Source organism: Micromesistius poutassou, assembly GCF_964030765.1.
Source record: "Micromesistius poutassou genome assembly, chromosome: 16".
NCBI lineage: Eukaryota > Metazoa > Chordata > Actinopteri > Gadiformes > Gadidae > Micromesistius > Micromesistius poutassou.
Genome location: NC_140286.1, coordinates 7,628,898 through 7,653,990, shown reverse-complemented (window position 1 = coordinate 7,653,990; position 25,093 = coordinate 7,628,898). Strand labels below are relative to the sequence as shown.

The 25,093-nt window shown below is 44.4% G+C and overlaps 1 protein-coding gene across 1 annotated transcript; it reads right to left on the bottom strand.

The window, feature by feature from the left end:
- Positions 1-1,327: 1,327 nt before the first annotated feature.
- Positions 1,328-24,438, bottom strand: LOC311360988 (kinesin-1 heavy chain). Its single transcript, XM_084481152.1, has 26 exons — positions 24,100-24,438; positions 19,178-19,265; positions 18,964-19,037; positions 17,385-17,489; positions 17,227-17,275; positions 16,985-17,040; positions 16,753-16,840; positions 16,283-16,407; positions 15,486-15,590; positions 13,986-14,131; positions 13,170-13,318; positions 12,582-12,769; positions 11,647-11,715; positions 10,412-10,618; positions 10,059-10,202; positions 9,677-9,865; positions 9,250-9,367; positions 8,918-8,973; positions 8,219-8,328; positions 7,593-7,694; positions 7,196-7,256; positions 6,621-6,692; positions 6,242-6,346; positions 5,670-5,886; positions 4,216-4,348; positions 1,328-3,901 (listed from the first exon to the last, which is right to left on the bottom strand). The coding sequence occupies exons 1-26, from the start codon at positions 24,226-24,228 to the stop codon at positions 3,898-3,900; spliced, it is 2,889 nt and encodes a 962-aa protein (XP_084337278.1). The 5' UTR covers positions 24,229-24,438; the 3' UTR covers positions 1,328-3,897.
- Positions 24,439-25,093: the final 655 nt, after the last annotated feature.

The window sequence follows — 25,093 nt, the reverse complement described above, 5'->3', positions numbered from 1 at the left end:
AACAATTTAGTAAATAAGTTTAGTTTATCAAATTAGTATATAGTGGTTTAATAAAAGTTTTTTGGATTGGATCAAAAACTATAATTTCAATTTAGTTGGTTTATAAAGTGAAAAAAAAGAAGTAAAAAATAGTTTAATTAAAGCTTTGTTTGATTAGATAAAACGTTAAATTCAAATTAATTAAATTTCTTCAATAAGGAAAATATATTTTGGCCGATGTCTTAGAAATCCTCTATGGAAATTAGTTTGAATCAACTTATTGTGTTCATATTGGATCAAGTAGAAAATGTGAGTTTGAATCATTCATTTATTTTGGTTTGATCTATGTATTGTTTTTGCGGGGTGACTTCCATCGAAGTAACAGCCACAGCAGCAGCAGCAGCAGTGTTTGATTTTGTTTGGGCTCTTTGTTTGGGCTCCTCTCAAAGCTGAGGGAGGGAGGGAGCCTGGAGTAGACTTCATACAGGATGCAATAGCCTGTGATCCTGTTGCTAATACACCATGCTTATTCTAAGCAGCCAGAAAACATATTTTCCTAGGATCCTCCGCATCAGGGACAGTAGACATGACGCGCCGCACCCTGTCGCCTGAATGAAGCCGACCACACACCGCCGGTGAAGCGCAGTTTCCGAGCGTCAAACGCCGCCCCTAGCACCAATAGGAAGCGTCGCGCCGCGCTGCAGCACCGTTCTGGTTATGTTTTGAAAGCAGCAGATCAACAAACAGTCGGTATAGGCTACCATTACGTTATATGAGTTGTTTTATGCCTACATATATGGCCCTGATGCCCATAATCCTGTTTGTGCTTACAATGATCGTCACATTTATTCATAGTTAGGTCTCCCTGTCGTCGGGCACTTTTTTTACGGTTTAGTCACTTTATTTACTGTCATTGCTCATTCATTTTGCATTGTGGAATTATTAATCTACAGTATCAACAATCTCCATATGTACAGGACCTTGTATCAAGCCGGGATGTAGCTACAAAATAGCTTTTAAAAAGCGCTTTGTCACGCGCGGCGACGCTAGGGAATAGAAGTGGCGTGAAGCTTAGCGGGGCGGCGCGCTTACGCGCGTCAAGGCGCCGCCGGTGTGGGCTAGTACGTGGGAAATAATGGGAGCGTTCTTTTTGGCGCTGCGCTGCGCCGGCGGTGTGTGTTGGGCTTCAGAGCCCGCGAGGGCGCCCCCTTGCCCTGGCTATAGCTTACTCCAATAGGTAGCCTACCACAACCTAACAAAATCCACTGAATTAACCAGTGGACTCAAATCAAACTGCCAAATTCTTCACCAATCAGACAAACAAACACAAAGCCTTAGACCATTGAAAGGGTTTTCTCATAATTATTTAATCACACATACATTTACATCATGCAGTCAATCCAAAACGGTGATCTCATTAAACGTTTCCCCATTTCCCCTCAAAGTCTGAGCCCTGCTATTTGTGCCCCAGCTCTCTCGGAATGATCCAGTACCTATGTCCACTGACGGAATCCTCAAAACTGTCTTACAAATTGAGCAACTATTACACAGTAATAAAAGGTGGCTACACATTTTTGTTTTTTAGAATTAACGCAAACAATTTTAATTTTGGTGAACACCATAGAACAATGTCGTTTTTTTTTTTAACAATGCTATTCCAAATTTCATATCCAGTATTAGTAGTGTAAGATAAAGATATGCATTCTCTATTAGGACACAAGGATGAAGAAGCAGCCGCGACAAGACACCCTGGTTTCTTCCTGTCATAGTTACCATGGAGACAACCCAATGCACACATTTAAAAGACACCACCAGAAGGAAGATTTCAATTTTATCAGTTACAAATCATTTTTCCTTCCCCGGGCTTTGGAAGCAGCCATTTCTCATCTCTCTCTTAAAAAGTAGCTACATATGGAGTGTGTCGCTCTGGGATCAGGTGTCCTCAAGTACTATGGGCCTACTTCACAAAGAGCTTTTTGCACTAGCATCTAACGGATAACCTGGGAATTTACTTTACGCTTGAGATGTTTTTTGTTTTTGCAAATACTTACGGGATCCATATAGCCTAAAAAAAAGTGGTGAAAATAATATTTAAAAGCAGAGGGGAAACAATATTTTAAAAACAATGCAATAAAGACAATCAGAAAACAGAATCCTACACCCCTGACTAGCTTTTTAGTTAAATAAACCTTCCTGAAGACGATACAAGATATTTAACATTAACCCCTGCCTTGACTGAGACCCTGCACATCTGATTGGCTGATCAGTAGCAAAAGTTTGGTCAATCAAGTGCAGCCTGCCCAATGACATATTAAACCCAATTCCACACATCAACCTATAGACGTCAAAACTGAAAAGAAAAGAAAAAACACAACACATACAGTACATAACTCCAGCAAAAACAAGTCTGCAATTTACAACAAATGGGGCACGCAATCAAAAAGAAAAACATTCATAAAACAAAAAAAAAGAAAAAAAAAAGCAGGGCAGTTTTGGGTCAAATGATTCTTCCAACGTGAGGCACCCTTGATATGACTATCAACCCAATCAACATGACATGGCAGGAAAAGCCTTCCCTGCAGCATGCGGAGCTGGCAGAGAAATGAAACACTTATAAAAACAGTAGAGACCGCAACAAACTGAAGCCCTCCACTGAACATCCAAGCCGAAAGAGAGCGGGGGGGGGGCGGGGGTTTGGGATGTTGGGATGACTAGTTAGGACAGGACAACAAACATACACGTGTGGGGTGTTTGTGTCATCCCAGTCACTATGACTGTGCTCTATGTGCTCCAATGTGCAGGCCGATATAAATAGTAATCCAGTAATATGGCATAGTAAACCTCATGGAGAAGTTACGGGTGGTACATTCAGCTACTAGGAAAGGCTGTGCTAAAAGGTCATGTCCTTTTTTTTTCTCTCTCTGCTTAACTGGATCATTCTTTCCAACGTTTTACATTTTTCTTTACATCCTTCTTGTGAAGTCACCAATAACGAGTATATATATTTTTAACTTAATGATAAAAACAATTGGCCTCCACAGGTATTTAGTTAAATACATCTACACTGTTGCAAGTCTTGGCTTTTTTTTCTTCTTTTGTTCTTCTTTCCCCCTACTCCCATTGACATTCAGGAAGAGTGAGCAGTACAGCCAATTTTACATCTGTACAAGACCCAACAGAAACATAATGCTCAGTGTTCAATCTAGTAGTTTTTTTTGTAAAACAGTTGCTTTGTTTTGTTTTTTTTCTTTAAAGAAGCATGTAAAATCTATCCGGTGGTGGTGGTGGTGGGGGGGGGGGGTAGTAACAACCGATAAGTCATTGTGAAATGTACAGAGGTTAGCCAAACTCAAGCTATTCTCGCAGCGGCACGGGTAATACAGATAAGATAGACATTTGTTTGTGTTTTGCACACCACCCCGCTACCGATTACATTCACCTTGGCACAGTGCAGATGAACGAACACACGACGACCACGACCGGTGACAACATACCAGTGCAATGGATGCATGAATGAATGAATGAATGAATGAATGAATGAAGAAAAGAAAAACAAAAACAAAAGAACAACAACCCAGGAAGCTGCACGTTCAGATCAGGCTTTCGTTGGCCAAAAACTGCATGAACAAAGACTGCGTTTGGTTTGTGTTTCTGGCCGATGAGCGTAGTAGGTGGCGTTTTGGTGAATTTTAGTCAACAACTTGGGAGTTCTTTTTTGTTATTTTCTTGATGATTATATCACCGGGACAGAAAGGGATGAGAGAAGTGTGGAGTGGGTGGGGATGGTGAAGCTGTACAGGCCAGGGTTATTTATATATATATATTTATATTGCAGGACTCCAACACTGCTGTATTGACGTGACAGGCTGCGGTGAAGGTGGTGGTGGATATCGACGCTGGCATCTGTTACGCTGCTCTTCAACTAGAGGGAGAAAGAGAGGGAGAGACGGAGATGGTAAACGTGAGAGCAAGAGAAAACATGAGTAAAGAAGGAGAGACGTTAAGGATCAATTTCAGTTTTTCCTTATCCTTTTAATATTGGCAACATGAAAATAGGCCAGTATGAAAATGCAGAACCGGCATCAGTAGGCCTGTTTATCTAGCCTCACGAATCAAAGTAAAACGAAATTCAAATGTTCAGCACGAACAAAAGGCTTGTCCCATTGCAATGACAGCAAAGACAAGCGAAAGAGAGAAAGTTGACGAGGAGTGGACGAGCGCTCTCCCTCCACTCACTTCTTCTCCGGCTTGGGGCCACCACCCCTGATGGAGACCGTCTGGCTGTTCTGGTAGAAGCTCCCCCCAGCGCGGTGGATGTTGGGGTGGGTGGGGGAGGCCACGGGCTGCTGGCCAGGCCTGATGGGCTTGGCTGAAGAGGAGAGGAGAAGAGACACAGACACACACACATCAATGTTGATGTTCGGCGAGTTCAAGTGGGGTGGGTCAAAAATATATAAAAATAAAGCTTAGGTAATCGCAGAAACGGCCATCCCCACAAATTGAAAATTTTTCACTCAGATTTGAAAAAAGATGGTCAATCATTTACTTTGACCATCGAGATTCTTTTTTCCGATATTTGACTATAGTTTAACCAACAGTGTTGTTTCTGGCAGGATACCTATTAGGAAAGAAAACGCATCATCAACACAAAATAAGTCTTCCTAAGTTAGGAGGACTTCTGTTTTGTTGATGTGTTTTCGGTACTTCCACTCTTAAATGGCATTACTGTCCTGTACCTTCTGCTGTAGCGCTTGCATTTCTGTAATGGGTTTTCATTAATTAATGGAGCTCACTAATTACTAGGGCTGAACGATTAATTGCATTTGCGATAATATCGCAATATGCCAAAACAAGATTTTCTAACCGCAAAGGCTGCGATTTGATTGGTCACGTGACTTGCGAGTGAGCCGAGCGGAGCAAAGCAGCACAGGCAGGGAGAGACGCTGCGCTTTAACCTGCTGCACAATGGCCTCAGGCTCGTCAGAAGAGCGCACAGCTGAAAGTTTGGTACCAAAGAGGGGCGGCACATCAGTTGTGTGGAATTATTTTGGCTATAAAAAAGACGATGCTGCTTAACTGTCCTGCATTTCGATTACAGCCTCGTCGGCCTTGAAAAAAAACAACACCTCAGCGCACCGGCATCAGCCGGCCGAGACCTCGCTAAAGAGGTGGTCTCGGTTCGCTTGAGATGTGAAAGCGAACGCACCTCGGTCCGATCCAGTTCTAAAAAGCATACGCCTCTTTGGACGTAACAGGCACCCGCTCAGCCGCGAGCATTATGGGAATTATTGTTTGATTAGCGGTAACAGCCAGGGACGTGCGGACAGACAGGAGTTTTGAGGGGCAGGTGCCGAATTGTTGACGGAGGGGGGGGGGGGGGGTTGGATCGCGGACGAGCGCTATTGTTGACGGGGGGGTTGGATCGCGGACGAGCGCCATTGCAGGCGCGATTGTTGATGGGGGGGGGGGGGGCAGGGGCAGGGGCTCAAGCAAATAATTGCATATTAAAATTGCAATCGCAATATTGAGGGGGAAAAAAAAAAAATCACAATTAGATTATTTTCCAAAATCGTTCAGCCCTACTAATTACCATTCAGTACCATCTTATCTTATGTAAATGATTCGGAAAAGGGTAGTCCCACAGACAATCAGCGCCAGCCTGGTGCCGCCGTGGTCCCGTCGGTCCTTACCGATCTGGGCGGAGTGCCCCCTCCTGGCCATGTTCTTGGCGCGCACCGCCTCCTTGATGCGGTCCACCTCTTGCTGGTAGCGCTTGCGGTCGCGGGCGGCGTTCTCCTTGGCCTCCTTCAGAGCAGACTCCAGGGCCTTGACCCGCTCAGCCGTAGCACGGAGACGCTTTTCCAGTTTAGGAAGCTCACAGCGCAGGTCTGCATTATCACGCACCAGCTACAGGACACAGACACACAAAGACACGTGTTTAAGAGCTATGCGGGTGGCGAAGACACATGCTCCACACTGGGCTGGCTGCATTTTCATGATTTCTTCCCAATATCTTCCGTTGTGTTTGTGTCAAAAATGATTAAACCATTGCTGTGAGGCAACCGTTTCCTCCGACGCACAAGAAAGCAATAATGATACAAATCCTGCTTGTAGGCATTTATGCGTCGTCCGTGAGCACAACGATAAGATTATGGTTCAAAAACGGAGAGACGGCTCCTATTAGATGGGTGGCAGGAGGTGAAAGGAGAACCGATGCCGTGGGCAGAGGAAGCGGTGCGTGTCCTATCTCGTCGTCTCCTACCTGTTTGTGAACCTTGGTGAGCTGCTCAAGGTTGTTCTCAAGAAAGGAGATCTTCTGCTTCTGGGCTGCGCTGCCACCGGTGTCATCCGAGTCCATCTCAGCGCTCTGGGTAATACACACAACACAACGTACACACATCGTCAGAGAATTCATCTATTAACCCGGACAAGACCAAGCACACTGTGGTGTATCTAGCAGCTTAATCCTCTTGATGAATCTCAATTAATTTTCTGTTGTCTGTATGACTAATGGATAGTCTATCGATAGTCAGTTTCCATCAGCTCCTACTGGGCCAAGTTCCAAAGATATTCCCAAGCCTGTGTCTAGTGTACTTTAAATGAACAAAGGGAAATAAATGGTTCTGGATGCTGTGATTTACCTTCTTCACTCTGGTAGCCAGGTCCTGGACAAAGAGCTTCCTCAGGTTGTGCAGAGTCTGCAGCTCCTTGGCCTGCGGGCACAGTGGAATCAAAACAACTTCAGACTTTTGAGTCTTCATTTTGAGTCTTCATTCATGCATGTTTATCAACCATGCCAGCCTTTATACCACAAGGCAGCCCTTTTCAGTATTGGGGTTGAACGGTGAAATAAACTATCTACTTAAATTATGGTTGGAAGTTCCTTTGTTCCAATGACAGTACAATAGAAGATGTAGTAGAAGAAGAGTCGAGTCATTGTTTAACATTAGCCTGGGTCAGTAAATTGCACTTAAACGTGTGTAGCTGCACTCCTTTAGCACGAATAGGAAACCATTTCATTGAGTTCACTCCTTCAAAGAGGTGTGCCACATCCTCCATTCTGCTCTTCCTTGTCAACAGTGTTGGTACAGTGCTTTAGGATGTGTATATAATGGCTCATGTAAATGCTACAAAGTGTACAGAGAACATTGGTGTGACACACACACACCCTCCTGCATGTGTGCGTGTGGGAAGGTGGTGCAATCATGTGACTCACCACTGTCTCTTCCAGTCCCTTCAGGTCCTGTCTAGCCTGCTCCCTGCGGTCCTGCATCACCCTGGACAACCAACAACAACAGTGGCTTAGCAACAGGACATTGTTCCGTAGGCCATTTTAAAAAAGGCAACCAAACGCAATAATTACATTTCAATGGACACAACCTCCAGGCTAATAGTTTTCCAGGGACTCCAGAGTTATTCTCCTCACACCAATAGGAATAAATAAGAAAGTGTGCGTTTGTGCGTGTGAGAGCCTGAATGAGTTTGTGAGTGTGCACGTGTGAGAGAAAATGATTGCACGCGTGTGTGAGAGAAAGAATGAGTGTATGCAATAAAGAGTATTCTATTCTATGTGCTCACGTGTGTATGTGCTCATGTGTGCGTGCTCGTCTTACGTGAGCTCGTGCAGCTTGCGGCTCTTCTCCTGGTCGGTGGACTTGAGTTTCTCGTGCTCCACCCGGAGCCTCTCCTGCTCCAGCATGATCTTCTGGTTGAGGCTGGGAGAGGGCAGAGGGGCCGTCAACAACATGCGTCCGCTAGGCTGATGATCATGAGCCCCCTACCATGACCTACGAGTCATGCTTGGTAAAAAAAACAATACCCAATGGGACTCACTTGGCCTTGTAAAGCGGCTCGCAGACACCGTAAATGGCGTATTTATATAATTGTTTGTGACAAATAAATGGAATAATCCATATTTTTCCCCAAGGATAACAGAGTTAGCATTAAGCTCATAGACATTTGATGTCTTGTCGTTGGATGGCATTGCTCAAATTAAAATCTAAATGCATTCTGGGATGCTTCTTCTACCCCTACTAGAAAGGAGCCAGCATCTGCATTTCCTCAGTTTGTAGAGCCATCTGGAACACTAGTAAAAACAGCACTAGTACCACTAAACCCCTTGTACAATTGGGACATCCTGCAGTATGTGTGCACAACGGTAATGTTATTAGTGCAGAGAGATGGGGGGGCTGGTATTGGGAAGGCCTGTTGGTCCTTTAGTTACGGTGAAGCCTCTTACTCTTGCAGCTCTGTGATCAGCTTCTCCTTGTTGTCCAGCTCGTCACGCAGGCTGCTGATCTGCTTCTGATGGGCATCGCGGTGGGAGTGGATCTGCTGCTCCACGGCCTCCTGGACAGAACACAGCACCGCTTCAGTACCCAAACCACCACACCCACTTGCACCAATAACACAAATACAAGGGGAACTATGCTTGAAATATAACATTTTGCAAAACCCGAATAGCAGTAATCTGCAACCTTATCGGTACCGTTATCCTGTCCGAGGTAATCTCTAAAAAAAAAAGACTGCATTCCTCATGATTACTCATTTTCACTCACTGAAATAAGAGTTGTATAATATAATTGGAATAGCAATGTTTTCTTTTTAACCTTTTTTAAAGTTATTTTTTCCTCAAGCTCTCCCTCTCCTTGCGTCTAAGCTCCTTAGCCTCAACCCTGTTCTCAGGCAGGCAGACCAGAGGAGGACGACATTTGGTCCACAGCCTTTTCAGGACATAATTCAGTGCATAATTTTTATCTAAGTTGAGTCCAAAATAGACTTCCACTCCATCCTGATTATCACACATTACAAGCAATACCAGTTATATTCATAACAATCTTTTGACGCCTTTCCAATATTTATTAAATTAATACAAATGAACGATACCCATCCCTCATGACAACCGAATGCTTTAGGTGATCTGAACCTGTGACTGTACCTTGACTTCATTTGCTGTCTGTATCTCATTCTCCTTCTCCATAGCATGAACTTTCTCTGCAAAAGGACAACAAGACTCCGTCAGCACATGCAATTACAGAGACTGAGAACACAAATCATGACCAGTGGGACGGTAGTATACTGAAATGGATCACACACATACACATTAATTTAGTTTATTTGTTTAGCACAAATACAACATCTGTGCAAGGCAGGAGCGAAGCCTATGCAGGCTTGTACAGAGTTCCACGCCTATTGACAGGGCGCATCATAATCAAATCGAATAAATCAACAGTCTTTTCCCTGCTAGCTCATGCAGTAACCAGACCCTACCTTGGGCACTGATCTTGACCAGCTCCTCGTTGAGGGAGTCCACATTCTCCTCCAGCTGCCTCTTCTTCTGTTCCACGTTCTGCAGGTACTCTGTCAGGGACTTGATCTTAGCCTCGTGCTGGACAAAAAACACAGATATTAACATCAGATGCTCATGATCTTTTAAGACTTTGTGAGAACTTTGTTTAAGGTTCAGGCCATTCTTGCAACCCCAACTTCTTCTATTGTTGTGCTTCCACTTCCCAATACATAGTTTTAACCCTCTCAACATCTCCAGCTTTGAATGCGGATTAGGTTCCACAACAACAACTAGCCTTCTGCTTCTCTACCATCACAATTAGCAGTTACGGCTAAGGTACAGCATCAGGCTATCAGGAAGGGGGCAGAGAGCCGACGACGAGGACCCTCAGGTGGGGTGAGGGGTTACCTGTTGGATGCGCAGCTGGCAGGCGGCCAGCTCCAGCTCGTTCTCGTCCATCTTCTTGTTGCTCTCTGACTGGGTGCCCTCCAGCTGCTTGCAGCGCTTCACCATGGTCTTGACCTCCGACTTCATCTTGCTGATGTAGAGGCGCGCCACTGTGAACTCCTCGTCGATCACGCCGCTGCCCTCGTGTTGCTGGAGGGAGAGACGACAATGACATTGGGATTCGATAGCACCTTCTAATACAGTCCTTTTCTATCGAAGGGTCCACCATTGTTTGTCATTCTTGCGACGTTTTCACAGGTCAGAGACTTCAATTAGGCATCCAGCCTGACGTAACAGTACTGCAACTTCCCGAAAGTTTTCCCATTGCCTGTGTTAATAGTACCTTGACGTCATTGCTGCCTACGGCGATGCCAATCTCGGCCAGGTCTTTGAGCAGCGACGACATCATCTCCGTCACCCTCTTCTTCTGGTGGTTAGACATCTCCTTTAGCTTCTGGAGCTCAGAGTCCAACGCTGTGAGGACGGTCTGGACAGGGAGTGGGAGAGTGTTTGATTAAACGTTGGCATTGACTATTGACAGGATGGCTTTAAAAAAAGATCTGCATCAACCAAGAACGTCACTGAACGCACCTAGTACACATTAGGACACACATTAGAACTTTTACAGTTCCATATATGGATTAAGGTACACACACACTCACTATATTTACAATACATGTACAATATACAACGTACCGATTTCTGACTGAGCTCCTCACTGATGGCCTCAAACTCCTTGGTCTTGTCCTCCACCTCCTGGCTCTTCTGGTCATAGTTGACGGCCAGCTCCTCCAGCGCCTGCAGCACCTCCTTCACCTCCTCCTTGGAGGCCTCGTTCTCCGCCTGCAGGCGGTTCAGCTCTGCCTGCATGTTCTCATGGTCGCGGCGGGAAGACACCAGGAGCTAGCGAGGGGGGGAGGGAATTCAAACGAGAAGCCGTATTAGAAGGCTGTTGGTGAGTGCAAAAAAAAAAAGTCTCATGTCACTTCTAACAATTGGGATTGAGTTAGATATGATCACCCTTTAAAATGAAAGACCAACTGAAATGTTGAAGCAGATCCATTTCTGCTTTCACATCATTTCTTAAAATTAGACGTACCTGTGCAAAACACATACAAGCTTCCAATGAGGGTTAGGCTAAATTAATTTTAAAAAAACCTCTCCCCATAAGTTTATGGGTCAATCATCCAACAACAACAAAAAAAAACTTGTACATTTAAGCTGCTATCCTCTCTCCTGTCATAGATGGGAAGAAATCGTTTGCACTTTCCCCCGCAATTCTTGTTTCAAATGTATTAAGTCCATTAATAAATCCTGTTTAAGCCTACTAGGCATGTTTGACAAATGGACTAGCAATGAATTATGACCTTCACAAGCTTGCTATTCATAACTGTGTTGGTGGGCTAGGCTAGGCCTATGAGCTGAAAGGAATTAAATCAGCAGTACAACTGGCTATCCGTTGCCTCAAACAAGGAGCATCGTGTTTCATGTTTTTGTTTCGGAGAATAAAGACAGTTTCCCCGACCTTAATCTTATATCTTAATCTTATAACTCTGAATGTCTGCTATCGGATTTCAGTCGTTGAAACACAAAGATGCAATTTATTTTTAAACTAGCCATAATGTGGCGATGGCACTTGTTGCCATTTTAGTGCCTTCACAAACGTAAGCATGTGCTGAAGCCCATCCCACTAATGTCAAACCTAATTCTCTAGCCTCAAATGACAGCGGCCGACAGTAAGCACGACTCCAGAACAGTGGCAGTTGATACAGTTGAATAACTGTGAAAACTAAATTAAAAAAAAAAGGGTTGTAACTTTATCATTCCATTAGAAAAAAAAAAAGAAATCACCCAACCCTACTAGCAATACATCATAACAATTGTATTGGCCGTCGTCGCTGAACTCTCGAGTTATAGTACATATAGCTCACCTCCTCCTGGTCCAGCATCTGTTGCTTGAGCTTCTCAGCCAGCTGGCTCTGTTGGTTGATCTCATCGTCCTGGACATATGGAGAACATCTGGCATTAGCAAGAACACAGTGGAGCCACAGTCACCCAGATGGGGCATCACAGATGGCGATACGTCACTGTAGCATCTGGCTGCTGGAATGGGCACTGGTCAGGAAAAGTTAACTGTTGAACACACACACATTACTATTTCTATTTTTGGGATGCTGTTCAATATTCCCGGTGCTTGAACGTTTACCGTTTGTGTACTTGTAATTGTGAAGTTGATGTTTTTAAAATGGAGCTTGTTTGGTTGTTTATCGTTTCACACCCCAGTCCTCCCAGTCACAACATTGCCACATAAGTGACCAAAACGATGAAGTGTGGTCACCCCGTGTTAATTGCCTTGATTTGTACTTGGAACTCCAGGCAAATCACAACAACCAAACGTGCACGCATGTGTGCGTGCATGTGTGTGTGTGAACTAGAGCAAGACAAAGGGAGGGCACTGGGGAAGCGTTTCTACACAAGCATGATTAAACAGAGCACGCTTCAGCAACTCCTGTCAGTGCTGCGCCAAAAATGACCGAGTCCACTAAATATAAACACCTTGAAGTACCCCACGGCTATGCAGGAAACAAGCATATTCTAGCAACCCAAAGTGACTGAGAATGCTCATTGAGAACAAATACTCCAAATCCCGGCCAATTCGCCAACTTTTGGTTCTCTCAAAAGAAGAGGCAAAGGCATTCTTCTGAGTGATGCCCCGAAACCGAAATAGGAGTTGAACACAAACAAACCCCAGGAGCACACGTATCAGAGACGGTGGCTGACTCTGACCGAGGGGGACTGTGAGGCCCGAGCAGCCTGTATACCTTCTTCCCAACAGAAGGTTTGTTTGGACTCCCTCTGCCCTCACCTTATCGTCCATCTGCTTGTAGAGCTTGGCCAGCTCCGCCTCACACTTGTCCTTCTCCACGTCAGTGAGGCGGACGCCCGGCACGTTGGGCGTGGAGGCCGGCTTGTCGTTGACCACGTTGTCCAGCGCCAGCACCTCCGCGTTGGCCTTCTCCTTGTCGAACTGCTCATCCACCGGAACGCTCTCACCTGGAAGGGACCCAGACCCAGGAGGAGGTCAGTGTCACCGAGTTGGACCGCTGTCCCTCTGTGTGTATGTGTGTTTGTATGTCTGTGGGCCACCAGAGAGCCTAAGAATCCCTCGAGGCTTTTCTTACATGACGGCTAAATAACTAAACACAACACAAAAATTGTGTTGAATACCATCCATAATTGGCAGCAGACTAATCTGGAGGAGATGTTTGGGTATCCGTAATGTTTCATTCTGCTGTGTAGATGTGTTGTTATTGTGTGTTTTCCATCTTGTAGTTTTCGCATTTTATAGTTTACCCAAATCCTTCTCTTCCTTACTGCTGCACTTCTGACATTTTAGGCCGAAAAGAATGAACGGGTGAATGAGTGAGTGAATGAGCGGGCGTATCCCTCTCACCGTTCCTCCAGCGGTTGAGCTCATTCTCCAGCCAGGTGACGGTGTTCCTCAGGGTCTTGTTCTTCTCCTTCTCCCTTTCATACTTCTTCTTCCACTGCTCCGCAGTCAGCTCCACATTAACACACACCGTGTTCTTGATGGTCTTCGCTCTACACACACACACACACACACACACACACACACACACACACACACACACACACACACACACACACACACACACACACACACACACACACACACACACACACACACACACACACACACACACTTAAGAGCCGGGTGGTTTTGGGTTTTCATACTGACGTTATGTTGTTTCAGACTCAAGGTTACCAGGTCTCAAATCATTTTAGTCGTAGGAATGAATGAAAAAAATACCATGACAAAGCGTTTGGTCACATTCTCCAGTGTGCATGGCAAGAATACGAGTTGTACTCATAAAACTAATTTCAGGTCAGGAGAGGTTTTAAATAATATTATTTATATCTATCCATCCATCTTCTGGAGTTGCAATTTACATTTCAAACCAAACTGTTGCATCAGAAGCCCGGGGGGGCAAACCGCATAAATGAGGTTTCCTTCTTTATGTCTGGATGAAATAACCATTTGTACTAGTTTGAAAAACGTCCCTTTTTCAAATCAACAATGACCTGATTGTAAAACGTACCAAACCACCCTCACAAGGCCGGTTGCAACACTAGCTTATTTTTTTTGGTAGAAATAAGGAGTTACATTTTAGGCCTAAAAAGGAAATATTGGTGCCCAGAAATATGCCCATGAAGTTTGCTGTTAGCAACGATCAGGAGAGCCTCCCACCTCTGTCCGAACATGAGCGTGGACTTGGTCTCCGCCTCGTTGTAGGAGGAAGGCGAGCAGCAGATGATGATGGTGGTCCGACAGTTTCCACCCAGTGAGTCTTGCAGGATACGAGTCATTTTGCTGTCTCTGTACGGGATGTAGGCCTAGAACACAAACACACACACTTTAGAGGACGATTGAGGATAATGTAAAAAAATGAGTACCACAACTACTGTACACATCTAGAGTAGTAATGGTGCTCCAAGTCTATTATGCACACCCTTCTTACAAATGTAGTCTGAAAGGGCTCCCCAGGGACCCATTCTAATGATAGGGGAGAGTATCCTTTAAGGGAAAAGCTCCATAAACCCAGTGGGAAAAGGAAGACTCCTTGATAAGACACACAAAGGATGCACCCTTATTCATTACTTGCTCTCTATTATAACAGAGAGAGCATCTCCATCATTACCCTATTTGCTGTTTAATGAGCCTAACACAATGAGAAATGACTTGGAATTGGGATGTAACCCACAGCATATGCGCTCTCATTAACCCGCGGTCAAAACACTGGAGTAATAGGGGTATGATCTGTGTGAAAAGCTGTGGGGCATAGGGACCGTGCGGTCAGAATACAAACAGGTTAGGCAACATGCTTCCCTCTCTCTGAAACCCGAGGTCCCGACCAGAGCCTAACATGTCTACACAGCGGTTTCAGCCACTGCTCGTCACCGTTAAAAGGAGAGGCAGTAAGTGGGTCGGCCGTTAGCGTTCCGTAACATTACACGACTGCGCTGAAGAGAAGAGTCATCGATTATCCGCCCGCACACCTATAACGACCCAATAACTTGCCTTGAAAGTACACTTTTCCAGTTAAAATGGAGAGAGTGAGTGCACAATACAACACTTGTTTCACCAAAACCGCAGATAAATCTGCAAGAAAGCACCAGGGGGAAAGGGCCTCGAATAAAGAGATGGCGTACAGACTACAAACAGACTAAACATTGATTCAAATGGAAGCCGTTGACACTGTTGGATCAACAGCTGGGAGGCAACAGCATCTTAATAAAAAGACACTAGTTGTTTGGGCTACTACAAAGGATAAAATATGACTTTACCACGATAACACCCACAACCAATGTTTGTTTTTACTCCACGCGTGGCTGGCTTATGCATGCGGTTACAAAACACAGGTCAGCTCTTTGACACCTAAAGTACTTTGTGCTGCGTTGTTCCACTTGCCTCTAGTTTCTGCCATTACTTCCTGCTTTTTGGTGGTCTACTTCATTAGTTTGTCATAATTTGTATAATCCTGAATCTACTTTAATTCTAGGAAAGGTGCCTTACGTGGGATTTTAAATGGAACGGTTAAAATACGCATTTTGAAGTGTTTCATACGGGAATCAGTAAATGGCACTATCATTTGTTCTATCCATGTGACTTTTTCAAGTCCGCTGGTTTACATCATCACATAACGTAAACGACGCATGTACACACACACACACACACACACACACTTACTGTTCCCTCGGCTAGAGCAGCGATGACGTTCCCGAGAGATGACAGAGACTTGTTGATGTTTTTGGCTTCATCCAGCACAGCACCCTCAGCTCCTGTTTTACTGACCTGTGAATAAAAACAGGAGGATGGGTTGATGGGAACAACAGGGGTCCCAAGAGAGTTGCCCACCGTCTGAGGATCGATACTGAGAGAACTCTCTGTAGGGAGCAGTCTCCAATCTACAGGAAATTCACACCTGGCTTCATGGAAGCCAGGATAGAGATTACATGAGAGAATATATATATATATACTGTGCCTTATGCCTATTCTAAGTAATTGGCCTGTCAATATTTGAATATGATAATACATTATACATATGTATATTTTATACCAATGTGCAATATGCTCCAGGGTTGGTCAGAAGTACAATGGGCACCACAATGGAAGCAAAACTGTTTAAGTTAAGTTAAATCATTAGAAAATAAAAAATGAGTGGTATCCATGGTTGTGTAGGGGGTCGAGCTAGTTGGTCAGCAGACGGCTGGGTAAATCATCGACAAAAGATGAGGTGCAATGGTCCATTATATTGCCCGCAACATTAAATGGTCTATAGAAGTGTTTCAATCATGTGATTCAAATTTCCATTAAAAACAAAAGACTAAGGACAATCAAGCATCTAGCCACTACAACTCCCTCCTTGTGATCATGAAATAGCCCCAAGATGGTGGCTCGGAATGTGAGTGACCTCCGTCTTCCAAGGGGCCGCCGGCGCGGTGTGGCTAGCTACCGGCTCCAGCCTCATTAGAGGGACTGCGTACCTTCTCACTGCCGGCCAGATCCACCAGGTAGAGCTTCCCGCTGAGCTTCTGCTCCGTCTGCGTGTTCTCCTGCTTCACGTTGATGAGGAAGATGCTGTGGCTCCTGGAGCTGTGCTCGTTCATGTCTGGGAAACGCACATCACACACAGGGCTTGAGAGGGGAACCGGCCGCGAGCAAGTGGGGCTCAAGAATAATCGCGATAATGGTTGATATTTTATCACGCATCCGGCCGTAATGAAGAGGAGACTGCTTGAGCAGCATGCTTGTTCAAACAATGGTGTGCGTTTCGCAAATACATATTTTATAAAGGTACACGACAAAATGGGGAACTTTTAAAGTATTTGCCGCTAATCTGTAAAGCGATGGTTGATAAGCCAAAATGTATACAAAAGAAATGCAGAACTACAACCGGGGACGGGATGCAGCTATCAAAAGCGAGCGAAGAGTGGGGTGATTGTGCGTGTCTTACTTGTGACCGCTACGTGTCTGTTAGATTTGCCCTCGTCGATGGTGTCCATAACCTCCTCTGGGCTGCAGACAAACCTCTCAGTGCATCCCTGTGAACCAATGACACAGTGACGTCAGCAACACGTGCGGGGGGTTGGGGAGGGGGGGGGGAAAACGACACACCTGGGAGCGTTCCCCGTGGGTCTCCATAGATGCAATGTTCAAGGGAGGGGGTGACCGGCGGAGCCTGTTACCTTGACGTAGGGAACTCTGTTTTTGTCCTCGTGCACCGACAGGTTGGTCTTGGATACTGGAAGAGGGGAGGAAAACGTACTTGTCAGATATATGAAACAAAACTGTCTCTTTCTGGTTGAAGCACGCACAGCAAAAGTAACACGGAGAAGCAATGAGGTGATGTATTGAATCTACATCAAATTTTAAAAAAAGTTTTTCCTCTGGTTATTTGTATTCCCCTGCTCACATCTTAGCCACTTACCATCCAACAGGTCCCGAATCTTGTCCAGGTAGATTTCAAAATACGACACCTGTGACCGAAAATAACAAAACAATAAACAAATTGACCAAACAAAGGCCGGGGAGCTCAGAGTCAAACATGTTTCTTTGTAAAGAGTGGGATTCTCTTTTTCTTCGGACCTTGATGTGGAACTCCAGGTTCTCGTCCATGGAGTAGATGTAGTTGAAGATGTCCTGCACGATCCTGGGGATGATTCCCATGGAGTCTGTGTCATGGAGCAGTCCCTGAAAACAAGGAGAAGAAGCACCATGATACACAGTATAACTGCACTGATTGACTGAATCATCTATTGGGATTGAAATTACAATTGTCTGAATCTATATTTATAGTTAGGGAGTGCATCTACTAGGGCTGCACGATTATTGCCAAAATGATTATCACGATTATTTACCACGATTAATCATGGGGGGGGGGGGGGGGGGGGGATTACGGCCTGGTGGAGTTGTTGAGGGGGTGGGGGGGGGGGGGGGGGTGGAGTCAGGTGATTTTTGGGGAGGGGAGGGGTTTGAGCCCGTCCACTGCTATCGGTTGCCAGGGGCAACGTTGTCAGAGCGGCATAGAGACAGATGAGGAAATACGCAACATACAGACGCAGGAGACATTACGAGATAGAAATAGAAAGAGTGAAGGGCAATTTCCACCAGAACCGTCACGGAAGCGGCACGGCAATAAAAACGTCCATTATAGTCAATGTAGGCTATTCCACTGAATACGGCAGCGGCACGGCATGGAACCAAACCGGCACTACTTTTTTTTTAAAGTTGCCGGTTCGCAGCCGTGTCTCAGAACACTTGTACAGCCATTCAGTTTATGATGTTTATGATCTTTATTCATTAATTGCGCCGCGGCCGAACTGACGCGGATATTCTCTGATATTATGTAAGCATAAGCACCGCGGAAATCACTGCTGTCAAAAGACGCTGATCCATTTTCACTGTTGAAGCAAGTTGCTCTAGTTCTACCTCCACGGCCCTGCAGCGTGCAATTATCAGACAAGATTGTCCGATGTGTGATGTTCCGTCTTGTGTATTTGTATTTACGATCGGAGAGCAACAAATCGGCTGAGATTCTCTTGATGTGTGTGGTGTACATCCGACTCAAAAATTGCATAAGATTAAAAAATCTTGTAGTGTGGGGCAGCCTTAAGTGCGTTGTCCATTTAGGGAACCAGACAAACTGTAGCCCACTGTTCTTATGGTTTCCTCGACGATCGTGTGAGGCATTGGAGCAGTTTTTAACGCAGCAGTTATTTCCAGGCATTGTTAAAACAGTACAGAATTGCAACAACCTCCTCTGCTAGCAGCTACCATGTCAACAATAACGCAAAGCTCAGCTGCACTCGGAGGGGCGTACCTTCCAACAAGGGGGTGGGGCTCTGTGCCGTGATGACAACTCCTCATTCTCATATTGAGAATGGGCGTGGGCGGGGCTCGTTTCTTTTTTGGTTTTCTTTTTTTTGCGGATGCATTATTTAAAAAAAAAAAATGTGGGTGGGGAGCACGCATTTGAAATATCGTGAGAACACTAAGTGTTATCGTGGGAAGCCAATATCGTCATTGTGATAAAAATTTGATATATTGTGCAGCATCTACAATAACGTCTTAGGTAATGTCTGAAGTATTACAAATCATTTGAGAGGTTTAACACAACTGCATACAGAAACAATGGTTCACTGTTGGGAGTAGTAACATGTCATACCTCCATGGTGTGAGTTTTTCCAGAGGATGTCTGCCCGTATGCAAAAATCGTCCCGTTGTATCCGTCCAGAACATCTTAAAATACATCAAACGTAAGTGTGCAGCCAATCAAAAACATGTGTGCTTTGAGTGAAGAATAACTCATGCCTTCATAAAATCTTTTAACACCATGGATAAGATAAGTAGATGGATGAAAAGAGGAAGAGAAAGCTCACCTTTGACAATCCTCTGTGCACAAGCATTGTACACTTGCTCCTGTGAGGTATTCGACGCAAAGACCCTGTCAAAAGCGTAGGGCTTACTCTGGAAGACAGACAGGGAGATAGAAAGTATGAGTAGTATGAGTATGAGATCATTGTTTCAAAAATAGATTTGATTAGTTATTTTTTACTATTGGCAATAATGATCACCAAAATCCCTCATACTACAACTGACCAATATTTCAAATATCCGTATAAGAACTATTACTGACTATTTTAACTATTACAAGAAATGTATAGCCATGCATTTTGTTGAGTCACGCAACCAATGTTGGTTAGCAAAACATTCATTTTCACTGTGAAACTAATGCTTCACGTTTCTTAGTTTCATCGGACAACTGCTGAAATAAATTCTGATCGAAGGCCTCTGAAATGAGAACCAAAATTGTTCGTACATTTCTATAGAATACTGACATTGGATAAGGATATGGCTGTAATCCAAACTATCACTACAATTAGGATTAGTCTTTAATCTTTAAAGACTAGTCTTTAGGCTATAATCACCATAATGATATGTTAGCTATTGCCCAATTCAACAAAAAGAAACAAGCTATTTGGGGAGTGTCTTTGCGCTTGAATCAAGGGAGATTTGAATCGATGGGTTTACAGTGGGTTGACAGCAGAGCACAAAAACTGATGCATCAAGCGTTTCAGCAGGTTTTTGAAGAAGACGGTCGATTGCGTCAGTCTGAAAAAATGACCTGCCTCATCCCTCCCACTATCCTGCTGGGAAATGGCAGCAACAGGGGACAATGTACAGCCCGCAACACACACAGGTTACAAATGAGCCTCTCTGCCACACCCTGGGTAATCCTGGTTTTCAGAGACATGAACCCCCTGGCAGCCAGGAAACCGTCACGAGATGACCACAGCACCTGTATAAATTAGCCCAGGCCCCACACTGGAAGAAACTGGAACATTGACAAACGTCCCCTCCTGCATTTCACTGCAGAGGGTCTCTCTCTCTCTCTCTCTCTCTCTCTCTCTCTCTCTCTCTCTCTCTCTCTCTCTCTCCTCTCTCTCTCTCTCTCTCTCTCTCTCTCTCTCTCTCTCTCTCTCTCTCTCTCTCTCTCTCTCTCTCTCTCTCTCTCTCTCTCTCTCTCTCTCTCTCTCTCTCTCTCTCTCTCTCTCTCTCTCTCTCTCTCTCTCTCTCTCTCTCTCTCTCTCAACATTAGTTTCAATGTCACCAGCTGAGGGACTATAAATACTGAGCAAACTATTGGAACCGCTCTGACTGTGTGACAGAGAGCGATAGGATGAATTAATTTTCCTAGTGTAAACCCCCATATCATCCTCTGCCTGAGGTACCTGCACGGATACGGAAGTGCACCGCCCTGGAAAAGATCCACCGTGTATTTTACTGTCATTTGTACATCAGAAGGACAAAGCAACTCTGTCCACAACGGCCAGCAGGCACTGACACTCTACTGCGCACACAAAGCTCTGGCCGTTGCCCCTTCAAAATGTATTCCTCCATACGTCATTAGACCAGTCATAGCCAACACTGGCAACAGCAGCACACACCCTAGCTGGCTCGACCTGCTCAGTCTTAAAAGCAGCTGAGCTACTGTCTGGTCTACACAACCTGCAACGATGCAGAGGCACCATTAGCCAAGGCACGGATAGCCGAGGTCAAACTATTTTAGCTAATTGTGGAAAATAGTGCATTGTTGAAATTGCAGAGGCAGCCATTTACTTTTTCGCTGGGCTATATGTTTGCATCAAATGCAGTATGTGTGTATAATAGCACACTGCGTTCAGGATGGGCTAACAGAGGAAGCCCAGAGCTGTCTAGTCCCTCTCTTCATTAGCTGATGTCAGGGGACACTTTTTTTGCTTATATGGCAAGAATTGGTTGAGACGAATTGCTTATGATAGGGAGGACAAGGCCAGTTGAGAATCGAATTGTGATCTTGAAACATCAACCCAATACCATGTCTAAATTCGTGCAGTGCTAGTGGATATTTGGTTCAATGACGTCCCTCAGACTTATGTTGTAAATTCCGGTACAGTAACAGTAGATTGCTTAACTGACCTGCTTAAGGAAACTCCAAGGTTAGAGGAATAATATAATCAAAACATGATGCTACCTGATAGCTAATTGTTGCCAGACAAAGCCGGCTTGTCCTAAGAAAAGATGGTCAGAATAGTGCTTATGACCACCAGTAATAACATATTGCAGACATAATATATGCCATATATTTTTTTCAATCCTTTCACATACATTCAGTAAAACCAGTTAAGTAGAAGGCCTTCCTCTCACTTTAACAACTAGACCTATCCAATAGCCATATCCTCTCCGGTTATCTCCATCTACCATCATCTCATGGAGGACACAGCAGTGTGTGAACTCCGTAGTCAACGACATCATCCTTTTGTCTACGAGGGCCCAGGGGGAACAGTAATGGGTGCATGAATAATTGACCCGTGGGCAGTATGCGGCCCAACCTTCCTATAGTGACGAGTAACATCTATGTCCACGCTGCTGAGCACCACATGGAAATATTTGAGGGGAAGGAAAACTATGAATCATTGCAGCATAAAGCTGGGCTATATTTATCGATATTCTAATGCTAGATTAGGTATCATCTTCATAGCAAAGATTGCAAATAGACAATTGAAATTTCCTGAGCTGAGCCATACCATTTCTTTTTCAATGAATTGAATATGGAAGGAGTCACTCTACTGAGCTGTTTGGGCATATTCTCTAACTAAACAAGTTGTTATTCCTGCCCAGGGACTGCAGTTTGCAGATTGGTCAAGTGTGAAGTCGCACTTATTCTAGTCGTTAGTGAAAAGAGAAACTAAACTTAGATTTGGTCATAGTCATTATATTCGATATTTATATTTTTCCGACGTCCCCAATTCTTCAGGAAACAGGACAGTCAAGAAAGTACAGGAAAAAAAAGAACAAGGACACAAATGTTGACTATGTTCACTATAATTCTGACAAAGGTGGCTTTGTACACTTTTCTACAGGCTATGGAAGAGAAATTAGGCAGTTTAGGCATCAGGCCTAATACAGGCCAGGGTGCATAAAACCGTGACCTAAACAAGCCAGTCGTGGTGAATAATAGTGCAAAACAACATACATCAACATAACAAATCACCCCACCCCATCAGGAGAAATCTACCCGTGCCCAGCACTGTCCTGATTGGAAGAACAGCTGGTTACCAGGCGATAGCACACAGGGGATTACCCAGAAGGCCTGTGCCACTGCCATGTATGCGTACAGTTAGTGCGCCACTTCTCCCAACAGCTGAGCTAGCAGCTACTAGCAGGGCCCCTTGCCACCAACACTTGTGTCTTTGACAATCTGCACAGGGATTAAGTAAATATATAAAGGCGTACTGACTGACTGGGTTTGGCAAATGTGTGTGGTCTGGTCCAAATGCTAGGATTGCTAGCAGTAGCGTGGATGTTTTGTCACTCAAAACTATTAACGTTTGTAAAATGATATCCGCACAGACAGTTTTGTTTGCAAAACGTTGAATGAATAGGTCCACTGTGTCCAAGCGCTATCAGCTAAATTCAATGTTAGGTTTATTCTTTAGATGTCACTGTATGATTTAAGACATAATTCACTATCTTGTAAAGGGCCCCAAGTGCTTCATCTGCTACTTTTCCTGAGGTGTAATCCCTTTGTCAGACACCAAAGTCCATGCAAAACAGGGTGGGTGGCTGCCATGAAACCTAATGTGTAACCATATTTGAAAAGATATTGTTACTACTCAGAAGGTTAACAACATGTTACAGTTAAGACATTCAAGAATGTGTTAACCTAACTTGATAACTTACTCGTTTTCTTTGAAGCACAGCCACATAGGTGACTTGGAGATTGTAACTTGGAGAGGTACATTTAGGTCTCTTGTTTAGTATTTAACAGACTATCCAGTCCACACCCTTGTCAATATCAACGGTGCTCAAACGCTTCTGTGCAGTAACAAGCCACCATCAATGGTAATTAGCATGCCTTCGTCGTTGACTCAATGAAGCAGTGTCACGTTTCATTAATCCCGTTTTTAGAGGTCTGTGTCACAAGGGTAGTAGGATTAGTAGAAGTAAACGGAAAACAAATGTAACTTGAATGGAATGCACAACTAGACCACCGCCTTGCTTTCAAAACTCGTTCCTCAAGGCAATCTGAATATGTGACAGCAAGCGATTAACCAAACCTGGCCACATCTCATCGATGCCACAGTTAGATCTAGGATGCACAATACGCGTTTCCATATCGCTAACATGGTTAACAAGTGAGCTGTGTGGAACTAGCTGACTAGCAAGCCAGGGCCAGCTAATCTGTCAAGCCACCAGCTGGCCTAGCTAGCACTTCACATCAGCCATTGTCATGTAACGTTATTGTTTCTTCATGGTTCCCAGTATGAGTTTGTATCGACGCCCTATGTTTATAGTAGCACAGTGACATCGAGTCATAGTAAAGTCATCAATCGTCTTAATATCAGCGACCAGGGACAGTCGTTGTGTGTTGCATTGTTGAATGACAGCTCGCTAGCCACGAAAGAACAACCGCGAACTTGACATTTGGGACATGCAGGGTATTAGTTTGTTCTGTGAACGTGATGGCCGGAAGACAATCGAATATATATATATATATATTTATATATACACACACACACACACACACATCATACCAAGGATATGCCCGATTAAATTGTAAAATAGATACTTGTAATGGCAGACGCTTGGGTAAAGCGAATGGCCAATTAGGAGAGATCGCACAGGTCAGCACTGGGCTAACGTTAGCACGGAAGCTAAAATGCTAACGACTCTACCTCCGAGATAGATTAATTTCCGCCGACTACAACAGCGGTTTCTGGCTAAAAGGAGGTCTACGTTCAAGACGGAAACAACTTACCGCGATTACTACCGTGTCATCTCCTTGAGGAAACTTGGGTATATACCGGTCTCCTCTGGTTACCTCTGAGCTATTCAAGGGCCTAAAACGGCACATCACTTTGATGGTGCACTCCGCCGGGTCGGCCATCTTCCACGGTGCAGGAATGGAAATTTACAAATGAATTGAAGTAGATCCTGGATCTAGGGCCGCAATGGGAGGCCAAGCCCCACTTACCCACCGTCACGGTCACGCAAATGTTGTATTTGCGCTAATAGTCAATACGAAATTCAGTATTTTCCCACTAAATCACTTCCTTTCCTGTTAGGAAGCCATGATACCGGTGGATCGCTCCTTGGGTTGGCCACCTCACCCCTCCTGCTGTGTATGTGGATCACAATGACGTCACCTCGACAGACAATGAATGCGTTTTAAAACAATAACTAAGCCTAACTAGGCTTAGCCAAATTAGGCGTACAGTTTGCAATGCGGTCCGGAAGAAACTGAGTAACAAATTATATATTTTATTTCAACGTATTTATATTAGAGAACATATCATAGCATAAAGAAGTGGGGTAGCATCATTAATGTATGGCAAACGTTATGTGTGATTTATTTATATTTATTATTGTTATTATTACCAACATATTATATGATAGATTCTGCAACATTGAATTGTTTCTGAATTAACAGTATGAGCTAATTGTATCCGCCCTTATTGGACGACTGCCATTGCAGAGAACACCACAAGTGGCAGAACAGATTTTTGTGACCACTCCCTAAACAGCAAGGGATATCCTTTTCAACCTTAGACTCATTGAAATACCATTTCTGTGGGCCCACTTGTGTTTTTATTGAGGGAGTGAGCGGGTGTGGTCTTCACTTGGGTAGAATGCCAACTTGTGCGGTCACCATTGAACAGCATGTCCAGCACAGACTACATTGGCCTCAATCTAGTGTTAATAACTCTTTATTAATTATTATCAATATTATTATATATGTATTATTATTATCA